At 41.6% G+C, this 20,461-nt stretch overlaps 1 protein-coding gene across 6 annotated transcripts in view; it reads left to right on the forward strand.

Moving 5' to 3' along the window:
• Positions 1–20,461, forward strand: part of LOC119478105 (spermatid perinuclear RNA binding protein) — a 102,443-nt gene that overhangs the window by 73,792 nt on the left and 8,190 nt on the right. For 3 of the 6 annotated variants that reach the window (XM_037752538.1, XM_037752539.1, XM_037752537.1), the window contains 12 exons: positions 2,444–2,559; positions 3,456–3,551; positions 4,427–4,538; positions 5,882–5,979; positions 8,433–8,538; positions 9,331–9,414; positions 10,066–10,274; positions 11,607–11,759; positions 11,987–12,121; positions 12,744–12,884; positions 13,341–13,485; positions 14,313–14,366. In XM_037752538.1, the coding sequence (XP_037608466.1) occupies positions 2,444–2,559; positions 3,456–3,551; positions 4,427–4,538; positions 5,882–5,979; positions 8,433–8,538; positions 9,331–9,414; positions 10,066–10,274; positions 11,607–11,759; positions 11,987–12,121; positions 12,744–12,884; positions 13,341–13,485; positions 14,313–14,366 (1,449 nt within the window). Of the gene's footprint in view, positions 1–2,443; positions 2,560–3,455; positions 3,552–4,426; positions 4,539–5,881; positions 5,980–8,432; positions 8,539–9,330; positions 9,415–10,065; positions 10,275–11,606; positions 11,760–11,986; positions 12,122–12,743; positions 12,885–13,340; positions 13,486–14,312; positions 14,367–17,613; positions 18,186–20,461 lie in introns of those variants that run through there. The other 3 variants (XM_037752541.1, XM_037752543.1, XM_037752540.1) reach the window with 3 other exon arrangements.

Raw genomic sequence — 20,461 nt, forward strand, 5'->3', positions numbered from 1 at the left:
TTTTTTTTTTTAATCAGACTGAGTGAGACGACGGCGTCAGTAACCACAGAAGGTGATAATAATAAAATAAGAGCGCTGAGTGTGGGCGCGGCCAGCCAGCAATAGCGCTTGAGAGAGCAGTGGGAGGACAAGCAAACGAGAGTAGAAATACTATAATGATCCACTAGCAGTAGAGCGCTCCCACGTGCAGCTGGGATCACGCAGACAGACCTTCAGATACACCGTTATACATAAAAAAATACACACACTACTTCATGCGTTAGACAGAGGAAGAGCTACGCTGCCATAATGGCCACATGAGTTCAGGGATAATGTGAGATAAATGTGCTCCTGCTGCTACACATTGGACGCATTTACCATTTCAGCTTAATGTCTCTTCAGGGAAGGGTTTCCTTTCCATGGGAGATTGATGATGAAAATATTTACCTAGTTGTGTTTTCATACAGACCCAAAGGGCTCTTTAGCGTGTTTTATGTCACTTCCAGTAGGTCCCGCACACAAGAAACCCTCTTCAGAAACCCCATGTAACCACACTCATTCATACACAGCCTGCGTTTGATTCAGCTCACCTCGCACATCATAGATTTTGTGCTGATACTAAAGTAGCAGAGCGTGGTAACTCAACCATCCCGGTGTGCTTGGCGGCGTGAATCAAACGCTCACATATAAAAGCGTAAAGAATGCTCCTCTTTTACCGACCACGATGCTCTTGACTAAACCCTGCCTTGATCCCTCCTGTGTTGTGTTTTGTCTGAGACTGGGTCAAACTATCTTAGATTTTTTTTCTTTTCTTTTCAGTTCTACTTTAGGAGCGCTTGATTCTGTGTTTTGCCCAGACAGGGAGTTGAATTGCTTTTTCTTTGCACCATTTCTCTACGAGCCTGTGAAATCAAGTGCACCTTAAGTAATCCAGAAGAAAAAAATCAACTTCTATTTTGACTCCTGCCTGGTGCAGACTGGATCAAAATAAATGAAAATCCTCCTCAAATACATACAGGAGAGATTGATTTACCTTGCTGGGCACGGCGAAATGAATGGATGTGTCCCAACAATGCCCACACATTAAATCAAACACTCCTTAGGTATTTGTTTGGTGTATGTCTGTGGGGGGCTCTCCATCCCACAAAGTTGTCTCTTCCCCGTTTGCTCTCACTTTCACTGATTTGTCAGTGAATGGATGGATGTAAAACACTAAATTACTGTTGAATAGTGTGTGTGTAATTTTCAATAAGGGGACAGTGCATCCTGTATTACTAGGGCTGGGACGATTCACCTCTCTCCTGATTCGATACTATCACGATACCTGGGTGCCGATTCGATATGTATTGCGATTTTTAAGTATTGCGATTCTACAAGAATTGCAATTCGATATTACGATTTATTGCGATTTGTGTTAACTTTTTTATAGCTAGACCATGGGAAAAAGTTAAATCATACACTTCATGTATTTTGTATGTACATTTCCCTTTGTTAACACCTTATTTTGAAAACCGGACGTAGTCACACGTGTATACTTCCGCTAACTTTACCAAGTCCGTTGCTAGCTCTCCCGTCAGCTCCGTTCTCTTTATAAATGTCAGTATATGGGTGCGCTACAGTTGTAGCATCAGCCGATTTGACCACAGAGATGCGAGTGACAGCTGGCTTGACCACACATTACCGCAATACGATAACTTTTCCTGTCCATGACAGAGTTGGCACGCAGCTTTAGCCATCATGTCTAGCTCTGCTTATCCTGGCAATGTGTGAAACCCAAAGTGTTTCCATACTTTACTGTATGTGTAGTGTTTACCACTTTGGATTTAATATGTGAGGGTGCAGGTCGTATCCACTTGGACCCTTTGCCATTTTCTACTTTTCCGTTTCGGCTCGCTGCGGCCGACTGCGGTTTGTTTTGGTTGACGGATACGGACATATATGACATCGCGTTACTCAGACTACAACAATAAAAGCGGTAACTTCCTTCTACCTCTGCATAGACTCAAATTAAGCAAATATATCGGTTCTGGCATTAAAAAATCAATTTCAGAATCGTAAAAAAAATAAATCGCGATACAGATGTGAATCGATTTTTTCCCCACCCCTATGTATTATTTTGTGCTATAGATGTCAACATGTGATACAGTTAACACACGCTAGACTGATCACAGTGTTGAAAATGACACACCGTTTAAAGAGTGTTTTTCTGAGCATTCATCACAGATCTGTGCCCTGTAGAGAGTCAGCGCTTTCTACAAGGAGAGGAACAACTTTATGGCATGAAAAGCACCTTGTATGTACCAAAAAATATCCATGCATGTGTGTGTGTTATGCGTGCATTCACACGCAATTTCAAGCGTGCGTCTGCACACATTCACACGCGCACATTTCAAACACACACACTCAGACGTGACGTGTGTGTGTTTCACGTTCTCTATATCGGGTTGTTATTGTTTTGTGGCAGTGTTGGGTGCTGCCGCGCAGAGAGTGGAGGCTGAGGAGGAGGAGGAGGGGGAGGTGCTGGATAGACACAGATGTCTGTTGGCCCTGGCAGCGCTGCGACACGCCAAGTGGTTCCAGGTCGGCACCCACTCACTTCCTGTCTTCCTGCCCGATGCTTATTGTAGCCTGACGATTCACCCCGAGGGCACACACTCACCGTTGACTAGTGCTGTGGTGCTTATTATGCCCACTCAGATTAGACTAATCTAGAATAGAGAGACGTGTGGAAAATTACTTATTGACACAAATTTGAATTTAAATGTAAGAATGATTACAAATGATCTTATAGTTAAAGACAATATGGCTGATAAACGTCTTTATGCTCGCTCATCTCCAGTTCAGTTTGCAGGATGTCGTTTTACAACATCACAAACAAAAATTGCCAAATATTACACATCAGTCACATAAATACTCTCCCAAAAAGTGTATTTTCCACTATATACGAAGTTGCACTCCACCCACTGAGTATAAACTGGAAAAAAACGATGAATGTAAGAAGAATCGTAAGGCTACAAAAGCAATGGTTGATACTTGTTTTTCTTTTTGGCTATCATGTGAACCTGCCTGCTCTGTACAGTATGTCAATGCTTCCTTTTGATTCCCCTCCCATACCCTTCCCCATCTACTGTATCTCCCAACTCACTTACCTTACTGACAACATTTTACAAGTTCAGAATGATAGGTTTTTTACTGAAGACATAGAGAAATATTTATAGTAAAACACGTTTAGTGGACTAAATTCAAAATGCATAGTATCCGGATATTCATTCTCTGTGGGGTTTTAGACAGATACAATCACTTCATCATGTGGTTTTGTGGTGTAAAGCAGGCTGTTTATCTGTATGTGTTTGCACAAATGCCACTCCTCCTGCACTCAATTTGTTCCCTTCCTCCCTCTGTCCGTGTAATCTTCCTTCTTGCATCCCTCCGCCTTTCCTTTCCTTCTCCCCTCTCCATCCCTCGATCTCTCTCAGGCTCGAGTGAACGGGCTCAAGTCCTGCGTTATCGTTCTCAGGATACTTAGAGACATGTGCAATAGACACCCCGTCTGGGAACCTCTCAAGGGATGGGTGAGTCTTTTGCTGTAATTACCTGTGTTTGAGTGTTAACACGAATGAAATGAAAAGAAAGCGTTCAGCTCCCTTGAACTTGAACTACATTTGTATGCCTCCAGGCCAGCGACAGCGTCCGTCTGTCCATTCTCGTGAACACAATATTTCTGGAACACCTTGAATTAATTTCTTCAAATTTGGCACAAACGTCCACTTGGATTCAAGGATGAACTGATATAGAATTTGGTGGTCAAAGGTCAAGGTCACTGTGACCTGTCACAATACACGTTTTTGACCATAAATCCAGGAGCCATATGCAAATTATGACAATTACACACAAATTTCTTACAGGATAAAATGATGAAGTGATGACATTTTTGGACAGACATGGATGTAAACTGCAACTTGACGGAGGCATACAGCCGCAAGGCGGTAATTCTAGTTGCGCTATTATGTGCATTCCAAAATGCCCTCCATCTCCCTGCTCTAATGGGAGGTTCATATTTCTATTGGAATTTGAAGAATTGTGCTCAAACATCATCCATAAGTGAACTGTGTGGCTCATACGAGGCTGAAGAATTCAGTCCAGTGTACACCACAAAACAGAGTCTTATTAAGATCTGACTGACAGACGTGCTGTTAATCTTGTCGGAGAGAGAGATGAATAATGTTTAATGAGAAAACCACTACATATATTATGTAAATACAACATTTAAGCAACAGATGGTGATAATTCTTTTGAAATATTAATGCCAGCCCACATTCTCCGAGTTTAATTTCATACACCGTAGGTATTTAGTAAAAGGGGTAAACACCTTTTATTGGCACAGCACCTCATTTTCTTTACAGCTGCACGTTCATCTGTGTTCATATGTGTGTGTGTGTTCTTGCAGCCCTTAGAGCTTATCTGCGAGAAGGCAATTGCCACCTGCAACAGACCTCTCGGGGCTGGAGAAGCCCTGCGTCGAGTCATGGAGTGTCTGGCCTCAGGCATACTGCTACCAGGTATGGAGCCACAGTGGATGCATGGCAGCAGGAAAGATTAGAGAAATCAACAGAGGACCATGTGTGTTTTCATGCAAATTGGCATCACTGGTGAGAGTAGCGAGGGAACATGCTGGCTTTGGGTAGATGAGCTGATAGATCGAGACTCTGCTTGGCACATTCTTAAGCTGTTCCTCTCTAAGAGAGGTCGAGATATTATGAATGACCCAGCAGAGCACAGCTGTCTGAGGAAAGTCATCATTACAAGAGCATCTTAATTAGGAGCAGCTGAAGGGTCTCTTTACAAACTGTTGTGCATCCTCGGCAAAAAATGTTCAGAAGTATGTGAAAGTTTCATTTTGCTTAATTTAAAAACTAATTTGGATGCAAACGCCAGTTATGGCTTGATTGATATGGATTGAGGCTTATTAAGGTCTTACTTTAGGAAGTACTGAGAATAGATTTTTTTTTATATTTAAAAAGAGAAAAGAGCACTGCACATGCAAATAACTAAATGCAAATAAAGATTCAAATCAAATACAAACTAAGTTTAATTCACAGGCAAAAATGGCTGGTCTCAAATCGTGTGTAATTTAACGAAATCGTGAACCAGGAATTATAAATACCACAGAACGCCGCGTGTGGGGGAGGTGGATGGGTTGGTCAGAAAACACAGGACTTTCACCCAGGAGCCCGGCGCTCATGTCCCATATAAAACCAGAAATCAATGACTCTTGTTGACTCTAGTTGATTTATTGGTCACATAAGTTACGTACTTAAGTAACGCCACTTCTGGAGTTAAACCACGATCTTTTCCTAAGCCTAATTAAGTAGCTTTCTTGCCTAAGCCTAACCAAAGCAAACTTTCACTAAGCCTAACTAAATAGATTTCTTGCCTAAGCCTAACCAAATCGATCTTTTCCCTAAGCCTAACTAAAAAGATTTCTTGCCTAAACCTAAGGAAGTGGTTTCCTGTAAAGACGGAAGTTTATTAAGACAGTGTGCATGTTACAAGCGGAAATTGACGAGTGTTGCTGGACATTCATAGGAAATTGAATGAAAAAGGAGAAATAACTTTTTTGTAAGATATCATACGAACCGTTGCATGAGGATACGTTGCACAATTAAAGGTTGAGAATTTTTACCTTTTAAATTAAGTGACTGATTTGAATATCTCACAGCCAGTTTGACCAGTTAAATTTTCCCATAGCTGCTGCTGTCCATTTTAAGAGTCAGGATTTCCATCGTCACTTATTCCATGACAGTGAAGCCTAATTAAATATTGCTGAGCTGCAGTGTCAGTACATAAAGTGACAACAACTGACTCTGTGTGTGTGTGTGTTGTCTTGTGTCACTTCCCCCAGGTGGTCCAGGTTTACACGACCCATGTGAGAAAGAGCCAACAAACACACTAGCCAACATGACCGACCAGCAGGCTGAGGCCATTACCTTCCGCGCACAGGTACACGCACACACGCACACACACACGCACGCACACACGCACACGCACACGCACACGCACACGCACACGCACACGCACACGCACACGCACACACACACACACACACACACACACACACACTCACTCACACAAATCAGCTTAAAGACACAGTTGTTATCACCCAGCTGCACTTGCCTTGAGCTGTCAGTGTGTGGGAATCAGTAGGCAACACGCCTATTACCAGACAGAAAGACCCCATCACCACCCCAACCACACAATCTGCACACACACACACACACACACACACTTGTGCGAGCGTGCATGCACGTCTCCATGAAGAGCTGTGTGGTGCTGCATTTTAATGACTGGTGTGGGAAACTATTGCCATTGCGAGCCATAAATCCATCTCTGACACCCGGAGGACAGTATTTGTGTGCTTGCACTTTGGGCGCGCGTGCTGTCGTGTCCTTCTTAACACACACACACACACACACACACACACACTCGAGTGAGCAGGGCAGCCTCTGAGCCGCATGGCTTAGTGAATCCTGCCGCCCATTTCCTTTGAAGGCAGCCTGAACGAGGCTGGAATGTCAATGGGGATAATTGTATTGGAGCAGATACAAGAGCAGATAGAAGAGAGGGAGCTGTTCTGTCAATGAGCTACACCGAGCCTCATGAATATCTGAGACACTCTACCTCCCTAATGGATTTGTATTAGCAGAGCCACAGTGGCCCGTTCTGGTTATTTTTTCGATTGTTTGTGTAGATCGACGATGTGTACAGTAGACTGAGATTGATAAATTAACACACAGACACACTGGTCAGTGCATCTCCGGATATTATTGATATTAAGAGGGAAACAATTAAAAAGCACTTCTACTCTGGTTATCTTTCAGTACAAGTTTGATGCGGTGTGGTGCATGATAACTCCAGTTTTTATAGGCATTTAGACATTCATTAATGCAAAGATGTGGCTGAGATTTAGTGCTCATTTACATATGTACACCTTTCCCCATGCGCTTCTATTGTTTAGACATGGCCTCCTAATATTTGTGAAGATGAATATCATTACACCGGCTTATCTTTTTGTCTCTCTCAGTTTTTCAACCAGAATCTACCACCTCCCGCTTTGTCCTGCATTAGCGCAGCAGCTTCACTTCATATTTAGCTATTTTATATAATTATTCTATTTTATTAATATTAGGTGTTTTGTTTTGTTTTTCCCTTCTTCGTTATTTATATCTGTGCAAAAACCAATAATGATCACATTTAATGAAATACGCTACAACAGAATTTCAGAACAAAATGCACATTATGGATTCATCATTCTCTTCATGAGGGAAGATACATCACAATAAGACTGCTGTAAAAACAGAGTATTCTTGCCAATACACAGCCCTTGCGGTCTGTGTATTGGCAAGAATCTGTAAATACGATACGTATCATGATACAGGGGTTGCGATACTGTAAGCAAGGCGATATATTCGGGGGTGGCTGTGGCTCTGAGGTAGAGCGGGTCGCCCACCAATCGGAAGGTCGACGGTTCGTCTCCTCCAGTCCACATGTCGAAGTGTCCTTGAGCGAAATTGCTCCCGAAGGCTTTGCAATCGGTGTGTGAATGAGTATTTCGATTAGATCCTGATGGGCAGGTTTGCACCTTGCATGTCAGCCTCTGTATGATTGTGTGTGTGGGTGGGTGAATGCTGACATGTAGAGTAAAGCGCTTTGAGTAGACTAGAAAGGCGCTATATAAATGAAAGTCCATTTACCATATTGCAATTTTTTTAAAGTCTAATTTTAAGAAAACTGTCATAGTATAAAGAACACTCCACCATATGCATAAAATCTGAGTAAAAAAAGTTTTACTTTTTTATGCAATCAGAACAGTGGGATCTGCATTTGCATTTACCACAGTCCCTGTAACATCCAACATCAAAGCACTACTTTTTGTGCAATCTGAGCCACGAATCTTTGCAAACTATTAATTAAAAATCAATAGTGTTTTTGAGAATCAATAAAGTGTCACAATGCATAATATTGCGATACTCAAGTGTATCGATATTTTCTTACACCCTTAGTGACCGCATGTCTGCACAAATCTTCTATAGATACATGTAGCAAACTGCGGGGCGTTCACTTTCCATTCGAGTGTTATGACTTTAATTTATTAGAGAGTAAAATGTTTCAGGATCATATTTAATATTAGCTTTAAAGGGTCATTCCACCGTTTCTTTTTGCAAACTGGAAGTGTGCCGTTTGAAAGAAGTGGGCATTTACGAGGCAGGGAACGTCTAAGAAACTCATTGCATAATTGGAAATGTAGGATCTAACTTTAAGTAAGTGCAATTCTAAATTGCTGGTATAAATGATGCGCAAATGATTTGACTCTGTTAATGTCCATACTGTCTATAAAGTTTGTATGTATCTTCTCAGGTTTTATTTCATTTCCCGTGTGTTTTTACGTTCAACAGCACGCTCTCAGACTCATGGCGTTCGGACAGATCTACAAGGTGTTGGAGATGGAGCCTCTTCCCTCAAATAAACCATCGCAGAAATACCCTTGGTCTGATAAAGAAGGTGTGTCTGCTCAGTCTACCTCACGCTGTGTTTCTCTGTGTTTCTCTGTCTTCTGTCCAATAGATCTTCCACTGTCTCTCTTTCCGTCCTTGTTAAGCTTTCAGTCTGTATGTGTTGTCTCTCTTAATCTGTCTGTGCAAAGGCTTGTCCGTCATTCTCACATGAAACCTACATCAGTTCAGGCAGATGGCTTTCGTTCATAGGTCGGACTTGCCATCATATCTTTTCACACATGACGTGACCTTTCTGGATGCATTTGGTGTTTTTTCTACACCCCAGCACTGACAGCGCTGTCAATATTGCTGACATGTGAAACACCACAAAAATATGTTTTGCCTGCTTTTTTCCACTATATATTTTTTTTGGGTGTCTTACCAAAAACACGGTAGCCTTGGTTGAAATGTCTTGTGTGTGGTTCACGCAGGAATGTTTCTGCTTTTGTTCACACAAGAGAAAGTTGGCCAATTTTCAAATGAGCTCGAGCCTTTTGGTGCCTCGTGACGCTGACATGGAAAATTGCCAGAGCATTTGCAGATTAAGGTGCATGTAGGAAAGGAGCTTATATGTCTTCCTCATTGTTTGACTGTTTGCGGCTCTCTCTGTCTGCTCTGTTTATCTTGTCTGTGAGCTTATCCATCTTTATGCTTCTTCTCACACAGTGCATGTTTTCTGCGCCTTTCTTTTCCGTCACACACAAGTGCCTTTTTGTGTGCGTTCATATAAACATCTCCTGTAGTCACTGATTGATTAGTAACTCTCTCTATGTTTCTCTCCCTGTTGCTTTCTCTCCAGGCTTAGGTCTGAAGAGGCCATACGAGGATGGAGCGATGGATGACAAGGACCTCATCAAGAAGATGAAGAGGAATCTGAGGAAAGGTATGAGAAGGAGGGAAAGACAACATTGGCAGGGTGTTATTACCTATTTCTAATGCTTTTTCTGTTCACCACATTATTTTAAAGCTGGAAAGAAAAGCAAAACAAAAAGTTCCATTCAGCATTGGATTGTCTTTTTATTTTTAATCAAAGCACTGAAAACAAAGCAGCACAATGCTCGGAGATGGAAGTAATCATACTCTGTTGTCTGCAGACAAGCATCGCTTCTTTTCCCCGTCTCTGTTTTTTCCCCTGTCTGCTTCTCTCCCTTCCATTCCATGGAGGCAGATCAATAGTATTGATCGCTAACGTTTTAGTAGGCCACCCAACCATCCCCAGCTCTTTCTTCATACAAGGAGAAGATGAACCACGACTAATGGAGACAGAGAGGCATTTTTTAGATATCGGCAAACAGGAGGAAAGTGATTGAAAGAAGAAGAAAATAGAGAGGCACCTTTATTCATCATGAAAACAGCCGGCGAGTGTGCTGAAAACCTTTTAGAAAAATGTGATTTATTACGTACAGTATCTCTGAATTGGCTAAGTCTGTCCAATTTCGTCTGGATAATTGGTACACGCCCTGCAAAACCTTATTAAATCTATCCTAATATGCTCTACTTTCTACTGTAACCATACCCCCTCCATTTCTTTTAGTCCTAGACAGTAAAGCCATAGACTCCAACCAGCCAATGAACGCCCTGATGCGGTTGAACCAGATCCGGCCGGGGCTGCAGTATCGCCTGCTGTCCCAGTCGGGCCCGGTTCACGCTCCGGTCTTCACAATGTCTGTGGATCTGGACGGAACCATTTACGAAGCGTCCGGATCCTCCAAGAAGACCGCCAAGCTCCACGTCGCCGTCAAGGTAAGGAAGGAAAATTAATAACAATGATAAAAGTCCTACGAATATAAAAAAGAGAGATGATTCTTTTTTGGCTACCTGAAGAACTTTCTAAGCTCCGGCTGCAGCCGAACCTGCGTGTATCTATAAATATGGTTCTGTCTGTGTGTCTGCCTATTGTGTGTGTTTGTGTGTGTGCGTGTGAGGAGGGATGGAGGTGGGCAAATCCATGTAATCCCAAAGTGGTTGTGAACAAAGAGGCTCTCCAGAGCACAGAGCCGGGATAATCCGCTATCCGCTGCATTCCCATAAAAGGCTCTTTCTCCCCCTTTTCCATTCTCCTCCTCACTCACTTTCTTTCTCTCATGTACTCACCTTTTGATCTCCCCTCAGTTTCTCTCTCTCTCTCTGCTCTACTCTCTCACTACATTGGCTGGTTCAGCAGCTGTAACACAATCACCCATTTGGATCAAAAACGTGTCATTCTTCTATTATCTCCTGCGTGCATATTGTTGCGAGTCACTTTGCTGCTCTGTGTGCTGTCGAGGACTCGCGGTAGACTGCTGCGACTCTGTACAGCCAGTGTATTATAATGGCTTTATTGTAACCATTGTGTAAGTTAGATTACCCCTTTTATTGCTGTGTCCGGTATAATTTGTTTATTAAAATATAGTAATTTGTGTCATCAACACATTTACGGATGCGGTTGTTATTTCCTGTCTATGCACTGCTTTCCATTCTTATTGCCCTTGGGAGCAGCTCTCTGCCTTTATGGCTGATAATACCAATAATTTCTGTTCAAAACAGAGTCCTCACACGCAAAGGGAAATGAATATAACAGTGGGAATTTGTTCTCACATTGCAAAATCTATCTCATCCCATTTATTGTGTTATTTGGCATGGCCATTTTCAAAGGGGTCCCTTGACCTCTGACCTCAAGATATGTGAATGGAAACTCTGAAATGAACCGAGTCAAAACTGTATCTTATTAGATAAAACAGATGTTGACAAACTGCATAAGGGCCTATGGTGATTCCCACCCTTCTATTTTACTAAACCTACGACATCATCCCTAGATTGTGTATAAGTAGAGTAGTAAGACAATGTTGTTCTTTTATTTTAGTAACTTTGGATTTTCAAATCAACAAAAACAAAACACAAAAAAATTCATATATACATTTAGGCCTGTACAATAGCAGCAAAATACAAGTTGTTAAAAAATTGTTTTGTTGGTTTTCTATTCAGAATGACCGTTTGTGCTTGGTATCCACACATTGAGCTTTAATGTTTTTGTTTGACGTTTATTTTCTCATAACTCCTTTCTACTTTATCATCATCATCATCATCCCTCTCTAGGTTCTCCAGGCGATGGGCTACCCGACAGGTTTCGACTCAGACCTGGACCCCATGAGTTCAGACGAGAAGTCGGACGGCGAGGGGAAGAGCGAGACGTCGTCACACACTAGCAATAACCCAAAACACTCCTCGGACAGTTCAAACACACTGGAGGTGAATGCTGAATGCTTTTCCTAAAGTCTAAGTCAGGGAAATTTTAATTGTAAGTGATTAAAACTGAACAGTCTCTCTGGTTTAAGGCCATAAAAGAGTGTCCAAATTTTGTTAAATCTTCACCCTGCTTCAGTCATGCTCTTGCTCCTCCACATCACGCTTCGTCACCCAGGTTTTTGAAAATGCTCTTAAATTGAATTACTTTTAATAATATTTTCACTCCCCAGGTGCGAACTCAGGGCCCCATACTGACGGCGAGTGGGAAGAACCCTGTCATGGAGCTAAACGAAAAGAGACGAGGCCTCAAATATGAACTCATCTCTGAAAGCGGAGGCAGCCACGACAAACGCTTTGTTATGGAGGTGAGGGCTTCATGTACACACACACACAGACTGACTCTGGGAAAAAAAAATAAAAATGGGATAAAACATGTAGACATGTAAAAAAAAAAAAAAAGTGTGGAGCCATGTGGTAATCAAAAAAAATCTAGAATAAGTACACTTTAGCCAGGGGGAGACGCATACAGAGGCTAAGCCACACACAGACACTCACTAACAGGCTGATAACCAGTAGCGTCAATCAGTCAACTTGGTTCCTGGAGCAGGCCTGTTCTCTGTGGGGTGTGTTGTTTTCCGACATGCATGGCTGCTCCATCGCTCTGCTGATTGATTAGCAAGCCCGCTTGACAGCAGGGCATCGCTAAACAAGCCGTCCTGTTCAGCCAGACTCGCTCGCTGAGTTACTGATGACTGATAAACGCATGGGTTTTGCCAAAGCTATTGTGTGATTGTTAGTTTTGACAGAGCTGTAACATAAAATATGAAACCACTAATAGAAATGCTAATTAGAATAGAAAATTCATTGTGGAAAAATTGACTTTTCACCAGATGCCCAAAATACAGAGTGTTCCTTCTGTCTGACTCTAATCATAAAGCATGTTTTGATTAATAATTTAGATTCTGTGTGTGTGTTTTTGCATGTAAGGTGGAGGTCGATGGGCAGAAGTTTCGTGGGGCAGGTCCCAACAAAAAAGTAGCAAAGGCCAGCGCTGCTTTGGCAGCTCTGGAAAAACTCTTCTCTGGTCCCAACGCAGCTGCAAACAAGAAAAAGAAGATATTGCCTCAGGTGAGGAGATACACACACATACTGTACAGTACTGTACATACCAGGCACAGAGGGCACTGCTTCAGTCTGTGGCGTTTACACACACAGAATGAAACATATAATCGAAGGAATCTGTTCCTCTCTTCCTTGAGAGCTGAACTGTCAGTGCAGCTTTAAAGAAGATGAAGTTTAAATGTCTTTTGTGAACCCTAATCATCTCTGTAGAGCTGTGGGACTATTTGTCCATCCATCAGTAATCAATGGCACTGCGTTTAACAAGTGTCTAATCAGATCAATACTTGACAGTTATCAGATCTCACACTTATTTAGCCAATGAGCCTGTGTGCCAACACATTTGTGTGTGTGTGTGTTTTATGCCTTATTTCTGTGCACCATATTTATGCAGACATATATGTATGTATCTAAACACTTTGTCTATCTTTGCATCATGGATGTTTGAAACACACTTACATATAGTGGGTCTGTGTTCAGACTAAAGGAGCCCTGGCCGCGGCAGCAGCAGCCTCAGCAGTAGCAGCTCAGGTAGCCAGAGGAAGAGGAAGAGCAGCCCTCGCGAGAGGAGCCTTCGTCAGTGCAGCCGCACCTGGATACGTCACGCCAGGTTAGTGAGAGGATAGTTGTGTGTGGTTTTGGTGTTTTTTACTGAGGCAATACACAGTTTTTGTGATTTAAAAAAAAAAAAAATGTGTTATGTTTTTTTATATGGGTGGGTTGGTGGTTTATTTTTGGTATATTTCAAGGGCCATTTTATCAGCCTATGAAATAATTAGGGCATGCGATTGGCAAGAATCTGCCGATACAATACGTATGATACAGGGGTTATGATTCAGTATATTGCGATACTGTAAACAAGCAAGGCGATATTTTAACTGTCATAGTATAAAGACATGTATGAAGATCACACCACCATATGCATTAAGTAAAATAAGATGACATTTTTTATACAATCAGATCAAAATCACAAAACAAAATATCTTATTATATACATATATAAATACTTTTTTTTCTAGAAATGATACAGTTATTTGTACAGTTGATATTTTCGTTATTTTGATGCATTGTACCATAATATTATATCATGTAAAAAAAAAAATGTGCCCATCTTCACATCAGGTTTTATTGAACGTGAACGTATTCTTGGCCCTTCATTTAAATTTTTAATCAGAATTTGATTGATTTCAGTTTGTGCTGAACCTCCACTAATATATGACCCTGTTGTGTGAGAATGTACAGTACGTTGATCTTGTTAGGAAGGAGTGTACAGTAGCTTCCACTTAGGTCTCTTAACCTGAACCCATGACTGTCTGCTAGTGTGCAGGATGTCCAAAACACTCATCTAAACTTAAAACTTAAGATGTTGGAAAAAATACAGCTTGCAATAAAACACGTGTGCAATGGAATAAGAGCCTGTAACCTCTTCCCCAACAGGCTTTGGGACACCGTATGGCTACAGCCCTGCTGCAGCAGCTGCTCCTGCATACGGTACGTGCTCCTTGTTTGTTTTCCCTGTCAACTCCTTTCGCCCTCCTTCTATAACCTTCTTCCACCTTCTCGCCTCTCTTAATCAAACAGTTCCCTTCTAACCCAACATACCATAACTGCTAACCACTAGTGGGTAAATTAATTCTCCCTTTCGCTTCAGTTTCCTCCCCTTTTCTCAAAATAAACTTGATCCCATTCTAATCTAAGTTTTAGGGTTTGGCGCTGACTTATAGTCATGATTAAACAAATCTTATACCTCTTTGTTGCAAGCAAATCTCTCTGTACTTTGGCTTATTGTCCGCCCGCCACTTGTTTGTTAATCTGCTTGTTGCCACTCACTGCCTCATCTCTTATGGTTGGATCACTACTCTGTCAGTAAAGAGCTGCTGTCAGTCTCAAGCTCCAAGAAACTGATCATAAAATCACAATGACACACACACCTGCACTTCTTGAATGAAAACAGAAAAGAGTAGAACGATAAAACAGCCACCTCTTACTAACTATACAAGCTTTTCCTGGATTTACAACAACCCTGACATGCTGCCTTTGCTGCCGTCATCTTCATTTCTGTTGAGATTAGCAGAACGCATAGTGTGAGTTCCTCACTTTACCCGCTGTTATTTAAGACAGGGTGGCAGCGCTACTCCTGTCATGTTACTCCTGCTAAGGGGTTTCCATTTCCTCGCTGCTGAAAGTGGCCGCCGGGCTCTCTCTCACACATGCATAGGCTAGAATCTATACTAGTCCTTGACCTTTAACAGCATAAGTATTGGTGCAAAATTCACTCACACATGCGTCCCCTCTGTCACACACAGTCATATTTACCTCGACAGACTCGGCCTTGTGTAGCATTGGGAGGCCTCTCTGTCCATCCCAGATCTTTGAGCTTGAATGGGTCTTATGTGCTAGGAGAAACTGATCTGGGGCCCCAGGCGGACGTCTAGTACCCCCCTGAGACCCCATCAGCCCTGAATATGAAGCGCGCCTTAGTTTTTCTGTTTATGATGGAGCTGGAGCTCTGCGTTCGTTTGGGGGTGTTTCATTTCGGTCCCTGACATCCGCACACTTTTCACATGTTCTTGTGAACGGGCGCGGCGCTTCCTGAAATAGTTTCTGCTTTCATCTAACAAGCAAATTTCAGGGACCCTTGGAACTATTTTTATTATGTTATTCCTTCAAATTTACAAGTTTGTTAAAGGCCATGACATCCAAAATAGTTGAGAAGGCATTCAGTAGGCTGCTTCAAAAAATAGACGATTAAATGCAACTTCTGTGGGGGTGATGTAGCATAAATCGTTGCACTACTGTGTGCATCTCTGCCCCTGTATCAGAGTAATGTCACGTATCCTAGTGGGTGATCATTCTGCTTGAGCTTTAACCTGAGATCTAACCTCCCACAAGTAGGTAGGAAGTTCAATTTGTGTTATACAAGTTCACAATGTTAGAAAAGATAGACATGAAAACTAGAATTATACTCAGAATTAGGTACTGGAATGAAATGTTTCATCCTCCCAATTTGCGTCAGCACAGCATGTTCTGTCCTGCTCTCTGTTATGCTTGGCTTCTCACTCAGTGGTTTCCAACTGTGTGATCAGAGACTTTATATGGCAAATTTGAGGGAAAACACAAATATATACAAAATATTAGATACACCTGCTGTTAAGGCGAGTTAAGGTGAAAATCTAATGTGTTCTGTGTACACTTGACTTAAAATGCAGAGATGCAGCTTAGTGGAAGAATAAGAATGAGAGATTGATTTTTTTTTTACATAAAATATATGAAAGGAACAGTGTTTTGAAGGATCTATTAGCAGAAATTGAATATAATATTCATAACTACATTTCCATTAGTGTATAATCACCTGAAACTAAGAATCGTTTCGTTAGCTTAGAATGAGCCCTTCATAGGGAGCGGGTCCTCCGCCATGTTTCTACAGTAGCTCAGAACGGACAAACCAACACTGGCTCTAGAGAGAGCCTTTCACGTTTTTAAGTTTCCTGAAGTCCACCGTAGTTCTCCGACACGCTTGTGAAACTGTCTTTGGGTTGGACCCACTGGGGCTTACATTTCAATCAGAAGGGAGAAAAAGGGCACATGAAAACACTGGGAACTAGTCTCTTATATTTTGGAAACAAAGCTTTCATCCTGTTTCCTGCTTTTTCAATGTGCACTGGCACCCGCTGCTGCTTTGGGCTTTCTTGTTGGCAAACACTTAGAACATTAGATTATATAGCACACAACATTAGATCATACTGTAAAACAAAGAACATTATAGAACATATTATTCCATAGCTCTTCTAGAAGGACCACTTCCTACATTACAGGAAAGTAACAACAACAACAACTTCTTCTGCTCAACCGTCTCCTTTAAAGGATCATTCCGCTTTATTACAACTTGGGTCCTAAATTAGTAGTATTTTTGTCCATCATTCCTATCAGTAATAACAACATTGTACTCGCTAGGTTTATTGCTGAGATCTGGCAATGTGACATCATTAAAGAGAACCAAACCCCAGATATGCCAAACTTATTTGAAAGAAAAAACAAAGGCAGATGTTTCAAATTTGACCTGCGCTACTCCGCAATTAAAACCTGCAGTAGGCAGAATATTTTTGGCATCATTGGGCAAAAATTCCATAATAACCTTTAGTTCGTGAGTGATTGACAGCTGCTCAGAGACGGCAGGCTCCAGCTCGGCTCCGATTGGTTGTTTTCCTCCAGTCTGTGAAATCTTGCAGATGCCATTAGGAGTAGGCTATCGGAGGACACCGGAGGACACAGAGGCACATGATTTTTTTTTTTCAGATTTCATGTCTCATGTACTACTGTCAGGATATAGTGACCGTTACATGAAAAAAATGTTAAATCATATTTGCTCCAACCTGCCTACCCCAGCTTTAACTTGATGAGTGCAGTGTTTTCCTAACCAATGGAAAAGATTGCTAAAACTACAGAAATAAGACCAAGTTGTAATAAACCAAATCTTTAACTTTGGCCATTTGTTTTGCTTCCCTTTTTAACGCCGCCTCTCTGTCCTTCTCGGTTCCTCTAACCACCGATGAAGGACACACAATCCTGCCTGTTCTCACACACTTCCCCCTTTGGGAGCCCTGTTTGCATAGTGCGAGGGCTGTTTGTTGGACCTAGATGTAGCGTAGCGTGTAGTGTAGCGGGAATAGAAACACATGGTTTATTTTGTTGCCCTGGACTCATGCGGAGCTGTGCTCTTCTCATGTCTCCCCTCTAGGTTTGCCCAAGAGAATGCTTCTGTTGCCTGTCATGAAAATGCCCACCTACTCCGTCCCCCACTACCACTTCTTTTAGCACAGGAGACACACACACACACACACACACACACACACCAAACGCTTTTTCATACATACCAAACGCTTTTTCCAAACCGTACAATTCGGGGTTTTTTCTACAATATCAATGACGGGGAGAGGATTAAGGACTTGAGCTGAAGATTTATAAAAGCGATTTTTTGGGGGGGGCTTTTTTGTTTTCTTACTGTTTCCAGAAACTTTTATGAATATGAAAAAATACTGCAGGTTAAAGTTCTTAAGAGATAAACAAAAACTTGAAGGATTTGTACTGTGAATTGTGACCTCGTTCTTTGAGTCTAAATTATATATATATCAGCCTTTTGTTATTGTTTGTTCTTTGATAGGAAGAGGAGAGCCTTTGCAATATGATATACACAACGCACACACACTCTCTGTAAAAAGGAAATAATAATGAGCCGTGTGAAGGATGTATAGGAGTAAATAAATAAGAATGTTGAAAAATGAATAAAGTTTATCTCCTATAAAAGCTGAACACTGGATTTTGACTCTTTAGAACAGTTATGTCAGTTCACATGTGAAAGGATTTCTCTGCGCACAATACTGTGACCTTAACTTACATCAAGCTTTAATATTCCACCCTCATACTAGGACGCAGATTAAATTTCCATCTTTCCACGTACCTCAGTGCGTCTCGTTACATCCCTTTGACCCTCAGCTTATCGATATTCAGAGAGAAAGGCAAGAAGACAACGGATGAATTCAGAAAGCTCTCGTCAGATCCTGCATCTTGCATTCAGCTGCACGATCCCATTACGTGGATTAATATTTGGCGGATTTCCCACAGCTACCAGCGGTATCACCTACAGCATATATGCAACGCCTTTATAGGTTGTCACATAAACCAACTACAGCCTTCTTGCAGGAGAAATTTTAGAGCTAAGCACATAATAAAATAAAATAAAGACTAAGACTGCATCTGTATATCCCTATATTTGTCTTATCAGACGTCATAGAGCCGTTAACACTGCACATCGACCACAAACATTACAATCAAAAGCAACAATAAGGGACCTGCATGAATTCAAACCTCACTGTCGGTGTGTTTTATGTTGTTGTTGTTTCATTATTTCAGTATCATTGCTGTATTTGTTGCTTCTGCACGTTTTTGCTCAACCGTTGTCAAATCAAAATCAGCACCAACTGAGCCGCTGACAACTTGAGCTCAAAAGTATCCCTCTAGACTGAGTCTGTGTTTCAAATAAAGATTTAAATATTTAAAAAATGATCTAATGTCACAGGTAAGACAAATAAAAATAGAAGAGGAACTTGGCTAAAAACTTTACAAAAAAGAAAAATGCTCCCAACATGCTAGACACGCTGGCCCTTCACCACGTCTCGGTCATCCTACCAGCGAGAGATAACCCCCCTGACGACGTCTCCATGGTTACAGCTATGAGGCGCAGCCATTGGATGAGAGGACCCAGTATCTTGTCCAATGGTTGGTTGAGCTCCATTGTGTTGTTTTAAAACCTTTCAAATGATTTTTGTCTGACATCACCGGAGCTTTATTTCAATCTGAAATGATTGAAGATTGATTTCCAACTCTGTGTATATTTCTGTTATTCTTCTATTCTGTTCAAGGTTGAATTCCTTTCAGTGCACAAAGAGCTGAAGCCCAGGAGAGAACTGTCTTACCGGTGTTGGATCTCATTTTCAGTCTCTACATCTTTGATTTAATATTTGTAATAAGGTTTTTCACTCAGCTCCTACCGGATGTTCATGACTGGAATAGCTGTCAAATATTAAAGGAATACGGAAGTTTGGGGAAATTTGGTTCTTTGCTTTCTCGCCAAAAGTTAGATGAGAAGATTGATACCACTCACTCAAATATGAAGCTACAGCCAGCAGCCGGTTAGCGTAGAAACAGGGGCAAACAGCTAGCCTGACAGAGCCTGGCTGCTTCCCCCTGCTTTTGGTCTTTATTTTAAGCTGAGCTCACCGTCTCATGGCTTCATATTTAATGACAGATATAAGACTGGTCCGGTATCAATCATGTAAAGTTGATTTGAATTTATCCATCCATTTTCCGCTGCTTATCTGGTACCAGGTCGCGGTGACAGCTGGCCCCCCCCAGGGACCTTTTCTAGATCCTCCTGGTGGATCGTGTTCCCAAAACAGATTAGATATATAATCTCTCTGGCATGTTCTGTGTCTGTGAGTTGCTGCCCCAAGTGAAGTTCAAGTATTTTATTTATATAGCCCAATACCATAAATCACAAATATACCTCAAGGGGCTTTACAATCTGTACAGCATTACGAGACCCTCTGTCCTTTGACCCTCGATTCAGATAAGGAAATACTTTAACTGGGAACCAACAGAGAAGGCATCCCTCTTCCAGGACGGACAGACATGTAATACATGTCACATGTACAGAATAGAACAAAATACCCCAAATTGGAAAATCAGGACGATAATATTTAGGGCTGTCGAAGTTAATGCGATAATAACGCGTTAACGCAAATTCACTTTAACGGCACTAATTTCTTTAACACATTTGATCTTTCGGAGGTTGTAGCGGGCAGTTTTAAAGCTACAGTGAAGGTGTTGATATCATATGAAACCAGAAAAAGGAATCCATTTGTAATTAATTACAGTGTGTCATACTAGTTTGTCGCGAAGGAGGTTGAATAATGCTCCAAACGTGCACTAAATTTTGTAAGGAAAAACTGTCATGGCCATTTTCAAAGGGGTCCCTTGACCTCTGACCTCAAGATATGTGAATGAAAATGGGTTCTATGGGTACCCAC

This window comes from Sebastes umbrosus, chromosome 19 (assembly GCF_015220745.1).
Source record: "Sebastes umbrosus isolate fSebUmb1 chromosome 19, fSebUmb1.pri, whole genome shotgun sequence".
Lineage (NCBI taxonomy): Eukaryota > Metazoa > Chordata > Actinopteri > Perciformes > Sebastidae > Sebastes > Sebastes umbrosus.